The sequence below is a fragment of the Microcaecilia unicolor genome, chromosome 4, assembly GCF_901765095.1.
Source record: "Microcaecilia unicolor chromosome 4, aMicUni1.1, whole genome shotgun sequence".
Taxonomy (NCBI): domain Eukaryota; kingdom Metazoa; phylum Chordata; class Amphibia; order Gymnophiona; family Siphonopidae; genus Microcaecilia; species Microcaecilia unicolor.
This window is the reverse complement of record NC_044034.1, coordinates 101,474,698-101,494,275: the sequence shown is the minus strand read 5'-3', so window position 1 is coordinate 101,494,275 and position 19,578 is coordinate 101,474,698. Positions and strand designations below refer to the sequence as shown.

General features: G+C 43.6%; 1 protein-coding gene across 1 annotated transcript in view; it reads right to left on the bottom strand.

The window, feature by feature from the left end:
• Window positions 1-19,578, bottom strand: part of VWA8 (von Willebrand factor A domain containing 8) — a 483,817-nt gene that overhangs the window by 456,903 nt on the left and 7,336 nt on the right. The window contains exon 2 of the mRNA XM_030200545.1: window positions 3,110-3,187. Within this exon, the coding sequence (XP_030056405.1) occupies window positions 3,110-3,187 (78 nt within the window). The remainder of the gene's footprint in view (window positions 1-3,109; window positions 3,188-19,578) is intronic.

Here is a 19,578-nt window from a genome sequence, read left to right as displayed (position 1 = left end):
ATTAGTTTGGCAGAATAAGGAAATATATACTTTTTAAGATTTCAGAGCTACCAATCTCTATGTTGTCCTCAGCTTATAAACTGCAACAAGTTTAGCCAGCAGGTGCCATTCCAGAACAACCATTATACTTCCCTTTAAGCAAGCCTTCAAAAGTGTTCTCTGAGTTCAGCACCTTAAGTATCAGTTAGCGCTTATCAAATTTTCTGTGGCCATGGCTCCATTATGGCAGCCACACAAAACACAGAGCCCCTCTTGACAACCCACCCAGGTCACAACCTCAAATGCAGGATTTGCAACATCATGCAGGGTTATAACCCACAGCTTGAGAAGCCCTGCTCTATGTATTATCCAGTTTACATTAATCTTTTAATAAGCACAAAAGACAAGTCAACAAATCCCAGAAGGGTCGATAATCAGCTGGCAGCACTCAGCATTTTGCTGACTGTTGCCAGTGCTAAACCCAAAAATTCAATGGAAGACTATGTCCGGGCACCAGCATTGAATTGCTGGGTTTGTGGAGTTGGCTAACACATAACCAGTTAAGTGAAATATTCAGCACTTAACCAGCTATGGGTTACTGCATAAAGATAAGACTGACTTTTATGAAGTCCTATTTATGCGGTTAACCCAGTTGGTTAAGTTCTGAATATCAGGACTTAGCCAGCCAACTGCTGATTCTACTACTACTACTTATCACTTCTATAGCGCTGCCCCCAGAATTAGGGTTACCATATGTCCTGATTTACCCGGACATGTCCTCTTTTTGAGAGCATGTCCGGGCAACCGGACGGGTTTTGCCAATCTGCCCGTTTGTCCAGAAATCCGGACAAACTGGCAAATTGCTAGCCTCCCCTCCCCTTACTTACTAGTGCCCTGGTGGTCTAGTGACCTCTTCCGCCTTCGGGACAGGAAAGAGCCCCCTCTTTCCTGCCCGGAGCGCTGCCCTGCATGCATCCTTCCTGTTGCTGATCCTCAGAGCCGATTCAAAATGGCTGCCGAGAGTTGAAGTGACCTCACGAGACTTCAACTCTAGGTGGCCATTTTGACTCAGCGCCGAGGATCAGCAACAGGAAGGATGTATGCAGGGCAGCGCTCCGAGCAGGAAAGAGGGGGCTCTTTCCTGCCCCAAAGAGGTCATTAGACCACCAGGACAGTAGTAAGATAAGGGGAGGGGGGTGACGGGGCGGGGTGTGTGGTGGGGGCGTGGCATGTGTCCTTTTTGGGGGACAAAACATGGTAACCCTACCCAGAATGCCTCCAAGAGTTTTGAGTTCAGTACTATCCGATTATTTTCAGTGGCGCTAACCAGTTACATGCCACTGAAAATCAGCAGTTATCTCCAAACAGGCAATTTAGCCAGACAGGATTAAATCACATTGAATACTGAATCCAGAATGTTTAACAAGTAGGCAACTTAACATTGATTCCAAGAGATGTGGGTATATATTCATTCCATTGGATTTCCTCTCTACGACTCTCTCTTCCCAGAACAAATGAGTGATACTGAGTCCTATCTATGCCTGGTTAATATATGGGTATGGCACTAAATATCTACTATGCCTGCATAATTTCTGGGTATCACTGCTGACCCAGATATAATGTAGTGCTAGTGACAAGGTATAGCCTACCACTGAATGTCCAGGTCTAAATTGGTTAACAGCAGTCAGCATTTTAAAAAAATGCTGTCACCACCCTGTATTGACCTGTTAGTATTTACCTGAAATTGTAATTATAGAATCTTCGTGAGGCATTCAGGTTTGGCATTTAGGTGAAACTGCAAAGTTAAATAGCTATGCACAAGACATCTTTTAATTTAGTTACCATCTTGTAGGATGGTTGCATGTATGATTAAAGATAATATAAATCCAGTCCTAGCCAGACATTTCAAATGCAGTTAGTTATATCAAAAATATTCTGTTATGGGCTAAGAATATAAGGACCAGCAACCCAGGTGCTGGTATGGTTGCAAATTTCAAACAAACAAAACGGAGGATCTACCAGGCAGGCTCTTTTTTTTACTGTTTTAACAAAAATATAACAGCAAACAGGAGTCTAGTGGCTAAATTGCAAGTTTTAGATGTACTAATATAAATGGAGGGGAAAAAAACCTCACCCAAAGATATGGCATATATATATCAGGCCTTCTTATATGGTTTACTTCAGTACTTTTTCACGGAGAGAGTGGTGGATACTTGGAATGCCCTCCCGCGGGAGCTGGTGGAGATGAAAACGGTAACAGAATTCAAACATGCATGGGATAAACATAAAGGAATCCTGTTCAGAAGGAATGTATCCTTGGGAGCTTAGCCGAGTTTAGGTGGCAGAGCCGGTGGTGGGAGGCGGAGCTAGTGCTGGGCAGACTTATACGGTCTGTGCCAGGGCCGGTGGTGGGAGGCAGGGCTGGTGGTTGGGAAGCGGGGATAGTGCTGGGCAGACTTATACAGTCTGTGCCAGAGCTGGTGGTGGGAGGCAGGGATAGTGCTGGGCAGACTTATACGGTCTGTGCCCTGAAGAGGACAGGTACAAATAAAAAGTAGCACATGTGAGTTTATCTTGTTGGGCAGACTGGATGGACCGTGCAGGTCTTTTTCTGCCGTCATCTACTATGTTACTATGACAACACATGTCTACTTGCTGGCTAAGGGTTAGAAAAGCTTTCAGCTATGCCCCTGAACCAACAGAGATCACTCATGCTTGAAGGCATCTCCTCTGGGCATTGTGCAACTTGAAACTGGTCGAGTTCAGTGAAACATACTTGGGTCAGCTCTTCCTCCCTACATTATGTGAAGTCTACCCTTTTCTCTTTCCCCCTACAAGCATACAAAACTCAGCACCAACTTAGCTTACTGGAGCAGATGCTGGCTAACAGCCTTCATGACCATCTGTGTCACCTATAGCTACAGGCTCCAGTATTCTGCATCTGTCTGCATAAATGCTAATAGCTGTCCTCGCCAAGCCAATCACACACAGTAGTCTCAAACAAAAAACTGCGAGTTTTAAATTGTGCATTCAGACTAAGCATCAGAAAAGCAGCCTCTTCAAAATGCTAAATTTAAACAAGCTATGATTAACGAAAAAAAATAATAATCAGAAAAATCTGGTGCCTTACTGTAGTTTGCAGGTACAAGTTCAGGATTCCTAGGTGCTTTCAGCTTAAAAGACACATCCCCAACAGTAACAGTTTCACCTGAAAGAAAGAGAATGTTGTTTATTTATTTAGATTTTGCTCACGCTTTTTTCAGTAGTAGCTCAAGGTGAGTTACATTCAGGTATTCTGGATATTTCTCTGTCCCGGGAGGGCTCACAATCTAAGATTGTACCTGAGGCAATGGAGGGTTAAGAGACTTGCCCAAGATCACAAGGAGCAGCAGCGGGATTTGAAATGGTCACCTCTGGATTGCAAGACCAGTGCTCTAACTACTAGGCCACTCCTCCACTCTGTGTTATACTCTGCACCTCACTATAGGTGTAGCTGTCTCAAGAAAGCAGAGAAGGAAACCAATATTACATTTAAGAACATAAGAATAGCCATACTGGGTCAGATCAATGGTCCCTCTAGCCCAGTACCCTGCTTCCAACAGTGGCCAATCCAGGTCATAAATGCCTGGCAGAAACCCAGTTAGTAGCAACATTCCATGCTACCAATCCTGGGACAAGAAGTGGCTTCCCCCATGTCCATCTCAATAACAGAGGCCCTTTTACTAAACTGTGCTAGAAAATGGACTTAGCACTCTTACATGGGTCTTTCCCCACACACTAAGCCCATTTCTAGTGTGGCTGTAAAACAGCCTTTTGTCCATATGTTGCATTTCTAGCCGTGCACTGTTTACCATCAGCAAGAGGCCATTTGAAAAAATTAACGTAGGAGCCCCTACTGCCTCTTGAACAGTTCACGTTAACCAGTTAACGAACAGTAATACTGTATTAGCACACAAGCTGTTAATGTTTCCATGCCCACCCTTCACCCTAACATCCCTCGAAAAAATACCACGCACTTAGTGCATGCAGATAACAAAAAACATGGAAACATTTAGCGCATCCCGCATTAGGCCATTTTTTCTGTGTTAGGTGCGCATTAGCGCCTAATGCAGCTTAGTAAATGACCGCTTCTGCACTTCTTTGGAACATAGACAAAAACACTCAAATGAAAGGCGAGGGGAAAACGAAATCTGTTAGAAATACTTCTAACTAGCTCTAATGCCCATAATATGACCGGCAACATCCAGCTATCGTTATAAGACCTAATAAATTACAGAATGATTCTAAATTCACCTTCAAATATAACGCAAATAAAGTAAGAACAGAGATGCCATGCTCATTTATGTGTAAAAACAGACACACACACACTGATATTTAACAATACCAAATTCAATATCCGAAGAGTGAAATTGAAGTTCAAGGAGTACTACTTCTCCCTCCTTTTTCACTCCACTCCCCATATTCGAAAGAAACAATTAAATATTGTGAAGGAGATCCTTTGATGCTCCTGACTCCATGAAGTGCCTAAAAATTTATGTTTATTATCCGATATACGACCTTTCATGACTTGCAACAAAAAGGTTTCCAATTTACAAACTAAGGGCCCTGTTTACTAAGCAGCGTTACAGGCGCTTTAACATTTTCAACGCGCGTTAACCATGTACGTGCCTACAATATCCCTACAGGCGCCTACATGGTTAGAACACGCGCTAAAAACACTAACGCACCTTAGTAAACAGGGCCTAAGACTGAAAGGAAAGCCAACTATTTCATAGGAAATAGAAAATCTACAGAATAGGTCAAATGGTGAATGTTGCACATAACCAAAGAATGCCTTCCCAACATCTCTTATTCTTTAACATATTCTCCTGACACAGCAAAACAACAGACCTGTGCTTTGCCACTACCCAGCTTCTCAATCACTCATAACTCATGAGTATTCAGCACAAAAAAAGTATTCTTTTCCCATAGATGAAGCAATTTTTCAAACGGTACAAAACATTTACATACCAGCCACATGAGAATCACTTGTTTGAAATAACAGCACTTACAAATTTAGGCGCTATTAAAGTACAACATGCATCTATCAGATAAACTCAATAAAAACACACATAGCTGTAGTACAGTTAATAAAACCAATCCCCGCCTGCAGAAGCCAGTGCAGTCCAGGCAGACTGGCGATGTGCTCCAGGTAGGAAAACCTGAAATATGCATTCTATAGTTAATCGCTGTTGTAGAAAACGTCACTCAAGCATCAAGCCAAGGAAAATTCCCTTCCAGTCTTCAGCCAACAAGGGACTGTCAATTAATGTGTTCTCCTAAGGAGAGGAAGTGAAGTCACCAAGCCAAACTGCGGCTTAGAGTTCAAAGCTGAAATAGTGAATGTACAGGGTGACATCCACAGTAACCTGGAAGAGTTGCAGGCAGGTATCAATGAAATCAGGCAAAGGGTGGAGGAAACAAAGGGTTCAGGGTGGAGGAAGTAGAGGCTTCAATAGAGGAATACACAGAGGACACTGTGACATTACAATAGCATCTGACTCACTCAACAGAGCTCAAGGAAGAGACTTTCCTAAAAACTGAAGAATCAAACAATTAGCAAGCAAGAGGGGAACCACATTGAAATTATACAAAAGACTGCTCCAAGTTTCTGGAGGCAGCCAGAAATGAGGTGGTGGTGCCAAGATTACAAGTTGAGAAGGCACATCAAGCCTTCAGGCCCAGGGATAATAAAAGATCAAGAGACACCGTGACACGCTTCCTCAGGTTCCCTTCTCAACAAGTTGAACATACTGACCGGAAATTACATAAAGTAGAAATATTTACCAAACTTTCATCTATGACATTCCATAGAAGGAAAGAATTTAATGAAATGACAAAACGACGGGTGTTTGTAGGGAGAGGGGAAGCATGCTCTACCCCTTCAGCTTAGCCTTTTGCTTAAAGGTGAATTTTATACAATTTGCACCATAGTGGAATCAACAAAGGTCCTTATGAAAGGCTTACAACAGATGATCCCAATCCCTACAAGCCCCCACATGAAAACCACTACACAAGGAGCTTGGGCTGAAATGATAGAAAGTGGGAAAGGGCTCAAAGAGACTGAAAAAGCAATCTGGTGGCATCAACTCATTGGTTGGCAGCAGCAACTAAAGTTGTGGCTCCTAGGGAGAGGTTTGACTGTTTGAATGCAAGAGGCTTTGGGTACTAATGAATTAAAATTTGGAGGTTAATAACCGAGGATCACTACTACTTGAGATTAAACATGAATTAGCTTGACCAGGTATAGGGCCTGGTGTAGAGGGAGTTCATGCTGCACTGATGGAGAGGGAAAGGAAATTATTCATTAAGCTGTAATGTATGAATAGGGGGAGTTATATGTGGTGACTGAACAAGGATGTGTGGTGTGGCCCAATGAAGGTGGGTGGAAAGGAATTTAGTTACGAAGGATGTTAACATTTGTATCTATGAACGTAAGAGGTTAGAATACACTTTTAAAAAGTATCAGTTTTTCTTTAAAAATGCGGTGCAGCTAAAAACAAACATAGGCTTTAGCGGGAAATGAACTTACTGTCAAAATATGAGCATTTATTCAAACACAGGCATTTCATTCTGTACATCTCTACTTCCAACATGCAGGGTCAGAAAACAAACAGGGTAGAAATATTGATAACTCAAGGCTGGGCCCGTCAAGTGCTTAAGGTGGTATAGGATAAGGAGAGAAGATATCTTTTTGTTAACATTACAATTCAAGACCAGCTAAACACACTGGTTAACATCCATACTCCCACACTGATCAAGGGGTGTTCTTTAAAAGTATTGCAAATAAACTACTAGGGTTTGCTGAGGAGCACCTAATTTTGGGCGATTTCAATATTACATTGAACTCAAACTGGGACAATACACTGAATGGAAGTAAAGGAGTAGAGGCTTGTTGCAAAAAAATAAAAAATAACACTAAAAAAATCTCTTGCTTAAACTAGTGGATGTTTGGCAATAATAAACTAGAAATTTCTCCTACTACTCTGCTGTGTGCTCTTCATATTCCAGAACTGAATTTTTGGTTGCTAGAAAAGGATTAGCAATTCACGAGTAAAAGCAGAACAGTCTATATAACCTGTCTGATCAAGTGCCTGGATGGTCAGACTTAGACCTAAGACTTTAGATAAAGGGCAGCAATTTTAAGTGGCACTGACTCCATGATAGCTTATCATCAGATGAGAAAATTCAGAGCCTGATTAAGATCGGAGTTAAACAATACAGGAGAATAGGACCAGGCATAATGGACTAGATTCTATATATCACGCCTAAAAAATCAGCGGTGAAAAAAACAAATATGCCTAGGTGTACTTTACAAAAATACATTGAGCATCCGTCCGCGTGACTAAATTTAGTCACGGGCAGTTACACCAAGTAAAACTTGGTGTAAATGCAGACGCCTAAATTAGGTGCAGACCGTGTCTATTCTATAACACACATAGATTTTAGAAACACCCATGACCCGCCCATTCCACACCCACAGTCATGCCTTTTCAACTGTACGACTTAGAATTTATGCGCATCCATTACAGAATATGCTTAACTGTGCAGATAAATTCTAATTAACACCAAGTGTCAATAATTGCTTGTTAACTGGCAGTAATCAGCACTGTGGCTTAACTAATTAAGTTTATAAGCACAAATCCAGGACAGAACTGGATTTGTGCATGCAACTTAAATTGTGCTATATAGAATCCGGCAGAATATGTGACTTTTTAAAAGCTCTTATAAAAAGAAAATTGATAGCAAGAACAGTGCAATAAAAAAGATAAAGCTCTTCATCCGCTGTAAATTTGGACTGCACCCTACTACATCTTGTCATCTCCCTATAGTTGGAAGTCTGGACTTTCCACTGGGTCGCTCATATCCCAGATTTCATTCCTAGGCTGATCGAGGCCTCACACTTGTCCAACATGCCCTGGATGAGAATGAACCTGAAATGTTGCCATATGACACATTAAAAACTACGTATCTTCTTACTTCTGCTGACTGGTTTGCTCATCAACAACTGAGTCATTATATTGGTGCTTTGTTGCGTCATAATAAAATAAAAAATAACCCAGAGTACTTTTCAGAATCGCCCTTTCGTGATGAATCGCCTCTTACTGCAATTTGTAAAGGCTTGATGGGTCGCTACTATGGTAGTATGAAGCGGCTGTTACAATTTTCACCTCTCCAAAAGATTATTGATCACTGGGCATATGATTTTGGTACTTACACCCTGGACTTTTGCCTTTAAAGCCTAACTGGATGGTCCTCGTCCGGTGGAAAGTTGTGCAATTACAAGAAGTTCATTACAAATTTCTCATGAGAATGTACATTCACTCTTCTAGAGCTAAAACGATGGGTCTCCCCTCTGATGGGACCTGTCTTAAATGTCATACTAGTAATGCTTCCTACCAACACTGGTATTTGGGACTGACCTCTGGCAGCACTTGAGTGCCCTTTATCATAGGCATTGGGATGCTACTCCCCAGATGTGCATCTTGGATGATCTGTCCACTATGGTACAGGGTATTCAGGTTTCAGCATTATTTCTCCTCAAGGTAGCTCTGGTTGCAAAGCGATGTATCCTGATGCAGTGGATTCGACCAGATACACCCACCCTAATATTATATATTATAGCAGAATCAGATGTACAAACTCCTTAAACATGGAACATTTATATATAGAAACTAAATCTGAATTCTTGGTCTACATATTTGGCAACTCTGACAACAAGAGTACACGCTGCTCTCCTGAATACATTGGGGGTTTAATTGTGTTTGTTAACAATTTTGAGTGTATGCAATTTTTACGCACACAGTGGTGGGTATGTATATGATTGTTTTGACAGGGATAGGGGGTTTGGAATGGTCAGTAGGGAATGGGGGGGGATATGATGGGCATTGGTTCTTTGTTGTAACTTTTACGATGTTATAAGAAGGCCAAGCATCTAGGAGACCATAGCCAAATTGCAAAAAGAGCATAAGAAGTGACAGGCTCAAAGTCTATCCTGAAAAATTGGGAGAGGCAGGAAATAAGTTTAGAAAACAAAATTGGGGAGTGGGGTCCTAGGTACTTGTCTAGTTTGCCTATTCCTTAATCCAGTTCTGCTTGCAAGCAGAACAGATAATTATCTATAGAAAAGGGAAGGATCCAACTAACTGTGCATCAAAGGGGTTCTCAAACCAGTCCTCAGGACACAGTCAGCCAGTCAGATTTTCTGTGTATCCACAATGAATATGCATGATATAGATGTGTATACAATAAAGGTAGTGCATGCAAATGTATCTCATGCATATTCATTCTGGATATCCTGAAAATCTAACTGGTAGGGTGTGCCCCAAGGACTGGGTTGAGAACCCCCGTTTAGACCCTTATTATTATTGGATGTTGACCATAAGATTCTGAACAAAATTTTAGCCACTCGATAAAGGTGTTTATGCCGCATGAGATACACAAAGATCAGTCTGGCTTTATTTGAGTTCACCATACATCAGATAATCCGAGTGTAAAATTTGATGTGGAATGCTGAACTAGTGATCCTGGCAATAGATGCATTAAGGCCTTTAACAGAGTATTTTGGCCCTTTATGTTTAGAGTTCTTGAAAAAGTAGGCCTAGGTAGAGAGATACTTTTAACGAGTTAAAGCAGTTTACAGCTGCTCCCTAGCTTGCTGATTTTCTATGGAGAGAGCAGGATGGGAGAAAGAGGAGGAGATGAGTACTTCTGCTTGGAAGGTTCACACTGTTACAGTGTTGAAGATGTTGGTACACTTATGCTTTGATAAGCCTGTGTACCACAAACTTATACAAGATACTATGTAGAACCAGTATTTGGTTTGAATTTGTCAATAAAAAGAGAATTTTTAAAAATGTGTTCTTTAGGAGAAAGATAAGAGAACAGGGCGGGGGATCAAAAGTACATTAACACCTTCCCCACCCATATCCCCCCTCCCCAAAAAAATCCCTTTTAGTAAAAGAAACATTTGTTCTAGATAATAACAGATTTGCAAAGAATAAGGATGATCCATCAGAAGCGTCGTAATTATAGTCGATGTGCACTCAGGATGGGCTCCAAGTACTGAGGAACTGTATTTAACCTCCCTTTGCACTATGCTCTTTGAATGGGCTCAGCTGGAAAGAAAAGTAATTGCTGTGAACCTCTAATTAAGGTTGCATATGTTTTGTAGCAGCAATGAATTAAGAACAGGCACTTTCTCGTGTATTATTACACCATTCAATTATTCATAAAAGAAAGGGCTCATATATAACTGTCACCACACCTATTCTGCTAAGGACTACCACCCGTAACCGCAAAAGACAGCTCATCCCAATATGCTTTGTCTGTATTCCTCTCCTCCAACACTTGAGACCAAGTTTTTTTTTTTCTTTTTTAGAAATTACTTCACTCAAATAATTGCATGACTTTTTTTTTTTAATTATTCACTGTATTCTTTTCTCAACATACCTAGTAGAGTACAGGTGTTATATAAAGTTAAGAGGATGATGACCTGTTTTGAGACCTTACTAACAGCAAGACCCTAGAGAGCTCAGCTCACATAGCCTCTTAGCGCTTTCCATTCCCTCTGCCACTCATTCAGAGAAGCAATGAATGTGTCATGCTCCTCCTTGATATCCTTTTCCAGCCCCTCAATAACTATAGTTGTAAACTGCTCAAAATGGATTTCTGAATGGGTGATACATCAAATACTGATTAAACTAGAAACTTAAAATTAGTACAGATAGGTTCATTCCATGTCATGTGTGTTGGAACAGAGAGGAGTAATCCAGAGTTCTGCTTCAAGTACTGTGATGCCAACTCAGCAATGCAGGCACAGTTTGGGGGTGTTTTTGAAAGTCTGACCTCCCGGTTCCTCAACAGGAGACTGTTGCACTCTAATAATGAGAAGGCCACCTGTACCACTTCCCCATAAGAAGGCTTAGCACCAATCCTAAACAACTCTTAGGGATACATTAACATAAATGGCACCGATTAATAAATCCATAAAAATATCTTGGTTTGTCATCAAAGCACTTCAGCAGTATCCAGGGGCAGGCAGACATACTGACAGCAACTGAGCCAAAGGTTGCTAGAAGAACAGCATTCCTGTGACCTGTAAAATGGATTATCTGTTGATGCAGGGTCTGATTTTCTGCAGCCAGCATAGCTACCTGAGCCCACAGGAATGCAATTAGTTGCACAGGGTGGAAAGGAGACAGACACTTGCACAATGTACAGCTGGGGCAGCAAAATTAACCAATTAACAAGCAGGAGATTACAAGGCTAACTAGACGACCCCCCACGACTCTGCCTCAGTCGCAGCCCTTTGCCACGGAGGCTACCTTTTCTCCCATTCGCCCCGCACAGCTAGCCGCGGTGGTGGGGTTGGCCTACTACTTTTGCCCTCCTGCAGTTTTCAACCCCTCCTCCTACCACAGTCTCACTGCTTCTCATCCTTTAAAGTCCATTCCATCTGTCTATTCTACCCGCTGCCACTCCGAATTGCAGTCATCTACCGCCCCCCTGATAAGTCCCTCCCTTCCTTCCTTACTGACTTCGATGCCTGGCTCTCCGTTTTTCTTGAGCCCTCATCCCCATCCCTCATTCTTGGTGACTTCAACATACACACTGATAACCCATCCGACTCATACGCTTCTCAATTCCTCACCCTAACCTCCTCCTTCAACCTCCAACTGAGCTCCACCACCCCTACTCACAAATCTGGTCACTGTCTTGATCTCGTCCTCTCTTCTACCTGCTCGCCCTCTAATCTCTGCGTCTCCGCTCTTCCCATTTCTGACCATCACCTGATCACATTCACACTTCATCACCCTCCCCCTCAGTCCCGCCCAACTCTAACTACTACCTCCAGGAATCTCCAGGCAGTTGACCCCCCACCTTATCCGCCAGTATCTCTGATCTCCTCCCGTCCATCACGTCCTCCGAGTCCGTCGACAAGGCTGTTTCCAATTACAATGCCACTCTCTCCTCCGCCCTTGACACCCTTGCACTGTCCGTTTCCCGTCCCACTAGGCGCACTAATCCCGAGCCCTGGCATAACCCTTGCACCCGTTACATTCGTTCCTGCTCCCGATCGGCTGAACGCTTATGGAGGAAATCTCGCACCCATACTGACTTCATTCACTTCAAATTCATGCTATCCTCCTTCCAGTCCTCCCTATTCCTCGCCAAACAGGACTACCACACTCATTTGACTAATTCCCTCAGCTCTAACCCTCGTCGTCTCTTCGCCACCCTCAACTCCCTCCTCAAAGTGCCCTCCGCTCCCACCCCCCCCCCCCCCCTTCACTCTCTCCTCAATCACTGGCTTACTACTTCCGCGACAAGGTCCAGAAGATCAACCTCGAATTCACCACTAAACCTTCTCCTCCACTTCATCCTATCACCCACTCCCTCAACCAATCAACCCAGGCCTCCTTCTCCTCTTTTCCTGATATCACCGAAGAGGAAACCGCCCATCTTCTCTCCTCCTCAAAATGCACCACCTGTTCTTCAGACCCCATCCCCACCAACTTACTTACCTCCATCTCTCCCACCATCACCCCTCCCATCTGTCATATCCTCAACCTCTCTCTCTCCACCGCAACTGTCCCTGACACCTTCAAGCATGCTGTTGTCACACCTCTCCTCAAAAAACCTTCACTTGTCCCTCCAACTACCGCCCCATCTCCCTCTTACCCTTCCTCTCCAAAATACTTGAACGCACCGTTCACAGCCGTTGCATTGATTTTCTCGCCTCTCATACCATCCTCGATCCGCTTCAATCTGGCTTTCGCCCACTTCACTCGACAGAAACGGCATTATCCAAAGTCTGTAATGACCTGTTCCTCGCCAAATCCAAAGGTCATTACTCCATCCTCATTCTCCTCGACCTATCCGCCGCTTTTGACACTGTCAATCACAACTTACTTCTTGACACACTGTCCTCTTTTGGGATCCAGGGCTCTGTCCTCTCCTGGTTCTCCTCTTATCTCTCCCATCATACCTTCAGAGTACACTCTCATGGTTCTTCCTCCACCCCCATCCCGCTCTCTGTTGGAGTCCCTCAGGGTTCTGTCCTTGGACCCCTTCTTTTCTCTATCTACACCTCTTCCCTGGGCTCCCTGATCTCGTCTCATGGCTTCCAGTATCATCTCTATGCTGACGACACCCAGCTTTCTCTCTCCACACCTGACATCACTGCGGAAACCCAGGCCAAAGTATCGGCCTGCTTATCCGACATTGCCGCCTGGATGTCCAACCGCCACCTGAAACTGAAAATGGCCAAGACTGAACTTCTTGTCTTCCCACCCAAATCCACTTCCCCTCTACCTCCACTCTCTATTTCGGTTGATAACACCCTCATCGTCCCCATCTCATCTGCCCGCAACCTCGGTGTCATCTTCGACTCCTCCCTCTCCTTCTCTGCGCATATCCAGCAGATAGCCAAGACCTGTCGCTTCTTCCTCTATAACATTAGCAAAATCCACCCTTTCCTCTCTGAGCACACCACCCGAACTCTCATCCACTCTCTCATTACCTCTCGCCTTGACTACTGCAACCTACTCCTCACTGGTCTCCCACTTAGCCACCTAGCCCCCCTTCAGTCCGTTCAGAACTCTGCTGCACGTCTTATCTTCCGCCTGAACCGATACACTCATATCACCCCTCTCCTCAAGTCACTTCATTGGCTTCCGATCAGGTACCGCATTCAATTCAAGCTTCTGCTACTAACCTACAAATGTACTCGATCTGCAGCCCCTCCTTACCTCTCAACCCTCATCTCCCCTTACGTTCCTACCCGTAACCTCCGCTCTCAAGACAAATCCCTCCTTTCAGTACCGTTCTCCACCACCGCCAACTCCAGGCTCCGCCCTTTCTGCCTCGCTTCACCCTACGCGTGGAACAAACTCCCCGAGCCCATACGCCAGGCCCCCTCCCTGCCCGTCTTCAAATCTCTGCTTAAAGCCCACCTCTTCAACGTCGCCTTCGGCACCTAACCTACTACTACTATTTAGCATTTCTATAGCGCTACAAGGCATACGCAGCGCTGCACAAACATAGAAGAAAGACAGTCCCTGCTCAAAGAGGGAAATCTAGACTGCCCAACTTGACATTTCATTCTTTAGATTGTAACCTCTACACCTCTACCCAGGAAATCTAGACTGCCCAACTTGACATTTCGTTCTTTAGATGTAAGCTCCTTTGAGCAGGGACTGTCCTTCTTTGTTTATTTTGTACAGCGCTGCGTAATCCTAGTAGCGCTCTAGAAATGTTAAGTAGTAGTAGTAGTAACTGAATAGCAGACCTGGAAGTTCGGAACGCCAGTTAAGTCCTTAACAGCTAAGACTGCAGCAGGCAAACTTACAACAAGGTATCCAGGTACAGGAGGCTCAACTGCAAACATGCAGGTTAGCCTTTGGACTGCTGAAAACTGCTTTAGACTCCTGTCTTACTTTTGGAAGGATGTATCTCCACTTTTACTTGTTAAACTTACAAAATGGTTCAATGAGCAAAATCTAAATAAATAAATAAATGACAGTTTGGCTAGTGGTCTTTTTCCAGAATCTTGTGGGGAAATTGTCCTCACTACAGTTCCTAAGAACTCCAAAGGCAATCTACAGTCTGTTAGCAATTATCAACCTGTTGCCTCCAGTCTTTTATGTATAAGGAAGGATGTTAGAGAGATGTGTGGTGAAATTATTAGAGAATTATATAGATAGGCATAATATTATTCACATCTCTCAGTCTGGATTTAGAAAAACTAGGGCTGATTGCGATTAAAATTTCTAATTGCAATTCATCGCACAAATCAAACTTCTTAATCTTCTGATTAATCAAGCGGTTAAATGAAGGGCATAGCCAGCAGTCCATTGGGGAGGGCACAGGGATGGACTAGGGGGCACGCATTTCCTTCCTCCCTCATTAGATATCATACCTTTGTTGGTGGGGATGCCAAAGCCCCATGAAATCCACTGCCAAAGCAGCCCCCTTCCTCCTTATGCTGCCTCAGGAGTGAGGAAGTAAGCGGGGTGTCTCCTGCCGCCGCTAACAGCACTCTCTGAACATGCACAGTTCATGCACAAATTGAACATGCTTGAGGAGCGCAAGCATTGGTAGCTAGAGGCACCCCACTCACTTCCTCACTCCTGAGACAATATGAGGAGAAAGGGGGTGACTCAGGCAACGGATTTCTTCGGCTGGTGGGGCTTGAGCTATCCCACCAGCCACTGAACAGGTACTGACGTTTTGGAAGGGGAGGGGGGCCGAGCCCAAAGCAGGGGGCCCAGGTCTCCAAGGCTCCTCCCTTCCTCTCACCTTTGGCTATGCCATTGATTAAATGCCCTACTCTTTCTCCCCTTCTCTCATCTATCCCCAGGTCCATTATCTCTCTCTCTTCCTTGTCTCTCAACCCCCCCCCCCTTCCAAAACCTCTCTTTTCCTTCCTTCCCTCTACCCTCTCCAATCCAGGTCCATTATCTCTCTTCTCCCTCCATCCTTCTGTCCCTTAATTTGCCTTCTCTCCATATTCACCCCCCCCCCATGCACAGTCTAGCATCTCTCCTTCCTCTTTTAGCCCTACCCTTGATCCTCTCTTCCCCCACCCCCTCCAGCTGCCCCAGGTTCTCCCTCTCCGTCCTCTCCCCGGCTCACCCCAGGTTCTCTCTCCCTCCCTCTCCTCCCATGGCCTCCCCAAGTTCTCTCTCACTCGCATTCCCTCTCCCCTTTTTTCCATTCTCAGTAAAATCTTCGGCCCTGCAGCCATGGTACTGAAAAGCTGCCTGCGGCAGCCTGCACAGTGCCTTCCCTCTGACATGTCCCAAACAGGAAGTGGCGTCAGAGGGAAGGTCTGCTGCAGGCTTTTCAGTACCACGGCCACAGCTGCAGAGCCAAAGATTTTATTGAAAATGGAAGAAAAAAAGGTAAAACCCAAAAAACGGGTGGGAGGGGAGAGCTGCCAGCAGTCGGTGGGGGGAGAGGGAAAGATGCCGGACCGCATGCAGGTGGCCATGAGGGACAGAAGGTAAAATATTGTAATTCATTTTTCTAATCACGGCTGATTGACACGTTAACTGCAATTAAAGTGCAGCCCTAGAAAAATCCATAGTACTGAAACAGTGATTGGAGCTTTGATTGTACATGGAAAATCTCTATTGAGCAAGGGACATTTGCCTTTTCATCAGCATTTGATTTGGTCGATTACAATCTTTTGTTATCTAGATTATGCAATTTGGGCTTGGGAGGATTTGTGTTATGTTTTAAAGGCTTCTTATCTACGAGGAGCTACATGGTGAAGAGGCATAAATGTTTACCTATGAGCTCAGAGCCAGGTTGTGGGGTTCCCCAGGAGTCGGCATTGTCTCCACCTTTGTTTAATATTTTACTTTAACCTTTGGGTCAGGTTCTTGAACAGCTGAAAATACCATTCTCTATATATGCAGATGGCATTGATTTGTTACTTATATATATTACTGGGGATAAATATTTAAACTAGAAGAACAGATCTCAAAGCTATATCACAAAAAATGTTCTTCCTTTAGAATATTTCATTTATTTTATTACAAATATTTATGTAATATAAAACAACTTATATTATGCAAGTTCCAGAACTCATCCAGTCACACCTTTCACTTCACCACCCACTCATATAAACCTTATGTGGGAACATTTCTATATATCCACAAACTGTGTACATTCTCCCCACTTATTTTACACATTGATGTTACTTCCTCAGTTTCAAATCTTCCACTTGTATCTTAGTTATTGATTTGTTACTACCATCTCCAGTGACTGGTCTTCCACTTTGGCTAATTTGGTTGAGTTGGATTAATTGATCATTGGATTACTAATAATCACCTGAAACTAAACCATGAGAAAACAATATTTTTATGGTTAGGACCCTCAAGACTCACTTTTCCACCAAGATTTCTGATTGGTGTGGATTTGTTTTGGTTTTGAGAGATCCTCACGAATTTTGGTAGTTGAAGTTGATAGTTTAATGACTTTCTCGTGTCATGCTAGTTCAGAAATTATTGTATACCATGCAGAAGTTGAGAGCAATATGTACATTTTTGGTTTTGCAGAATTTAGATTCTTGGTCCAAGTTCTAACCTTATCCAGAGTGGATTACAGTAACATTGTATTTGAGGGTTGTTTAAAAACGTTAGTGAATAGAATTCAATTAATGCAAAATACTGCAGCACGATTGATATTTTCAGTTTCTAAGTTTGAGCCAGGTTAAGCTCTACACTTTTATTCATAAGATACTAAATGGCCTAGCGCCTTTTCATCTTGTTAATTTGGCTAGTGTGATTCATTTTAAGTCTTTATAAGATAAGCTTACATAAGTACATAAGTAGTGCCATACTGGGAAAGACCAAAGGTCCATCTAGCCCAGCATCCTGTCACCGACAGTGGCCAATCCAGGTCAAGGGCACCTGGCACGCTCCCCAAACGTAAAAACATTCCAGACAAGTTATACCTAAAAATGCGGAATTTTTCCAAGTCCATTTAATAGCGGTCTATGGACTTGTCCTTTAGGAATCTATCTAACCCCTTTTTAAACTCCGTCAAGCTAACCGCCCGTACCACGTTCTCCGGCAACGAATTCCAGAGTCTAATTACACGTTGGGTGAAGAAAAATTTTATCCGATTCGTTTTAAATTTACCACACTGTAGCTTCAACTCATGCCCTCTAGTCCTAGTATTTTTGGATAGCGTGAACAGTCGCTTCACATCCACCCGATCCATTCCACTCATTATTTTATACACTTCTATCATATCTCCCCTCAGCCGTCTCTTCTCCAAGCTGAAAAGCCCTAGCCTTCTCAGCCTCTCTTCATAGGAAAGTCGTCCCATCCCCACTATCATTTTCGTCGCCCTTCGCTGTACCTTTTCCAATTCTACTATATCTTTTTTGAGATACGGAGACCAGTACTGAACACAATACTCCAGGTGCGGTCGCACCATGGAGCGATACAACGGCATTATAACATCCGCACACCTGGACTCCATACCCTTCCTAATAACACCCAACATTCTATTCGCTTTCCTAGCCGCAGCAGCACACTGAGCAGAAGGTTTCAGCGTATCATCGACGACGACACCCAGATCCCTTTCTTGATCCGTAACTCCTAACGCGGAACCTTGCAAGACGTAGCTATAATTCGGGTTCCTCTTACCCACATGCATCACTTTGCACTTGTCAACATTGAACTTCATCTGCCACTTGCACGCCCATTCTCCCAGTCTCGCAAGGTCCTCCTGTAATCGTTCACATTCCTCCTGCGACTTGACGACCCTGAATAATTTTGTGTCATCGGCGAATTTAATTACCTCACTAGTTATTCCCATCTCTAGGTCATTTATAAATACATTAAAAAGCAACAGACCCAGCACAGACCCCTGCGGGACCCCACTAACTACCCTCCTCCACTGAGAATACTGGCCACGCAATCCTACTCTCTGCTTCCTATCTTTCAACCAGTTCTTAATCCATAATAATACCCTACCTCCGATTCCATGACTCTGCAATTTCTTCAGGAGTCTTTCGTGCGGCACTTTGTCAAACGCCTTCTGAAAATCCAGATATACAATATCAACCGGCTCCCCATTGTCCACATGTTTGCTTACCCCCTCAAAAAAATGCATTAGATTGGTGAGGCAAGACTTCCCTTCACTAAATCCGTGCTGACTTTGTCTCATCAGTCCATGTTTTTGTATATGCTCTGCAATTTTATTCTTAATAATAGCCTCCACCATCTTGCCCTGCACCGACGTCAGACTCACCGGTCTATAATTTCCCGGATCTCCTCTGGAACCCTTCTTAAAAATCGGAGTAACATTGGCTACCCTCCAGTCTTCCGGTACTACACTCGATTTTAGGGACAGATTGCATATTTCTAACAGTAGCTCCGCAAGTTCATTTTTTAGTTCTATTAATACTCTGGGATGAATACCATCAGGTCCCGGTGATTTACTACTCTTCAGCTTGCTGAACTGACCCATTACATCCTCCAAGGTTACAGAGAATTTGTTTAGTTTCTCCGACTCCCCCGCTTCAAATATTCTTTCCGGCACCGGTGTCCCCCCCAAATCCTCCTCGGTGAAGACCGAAGCAAAAAATTCATTTAATTTCTCCGCTACGGCTTTGTCCTCCTTGATCGCCCCTTTAACACCATTTTCGTCCAGCGGCCCAACCGACTCTTTGGCCGGTTTCCTGCTTTTAATGTATCTAAAAAATTTTTACTATGTATTTTTGCTTCCAACGCTAATTTCTTCTCAAAGTCCTTTTTTGCCCTCCTTATCTCCGCTTTGCATTTGGCTTGGCATTCCTTATGATCTATCCTGTTACTTTCAGTTGGTTCTCTTCTCCACTTTCTGAAGGATTGTTTTTTGGCTCTAATGATTTCCTTTATCTTACTGTTTAGCCACGCCGGCTGACGTTTAGTCTTTTTTCCCTTTTTTCTAATACGTGGAATATATTTGTCCTGAACCTCCAGGATGGTGTTTTTAAACAGCATCCACGCCTGATGCAAGTTTTTTACTCTGCGAGCTGCTCCTTTCAGTCTTTTT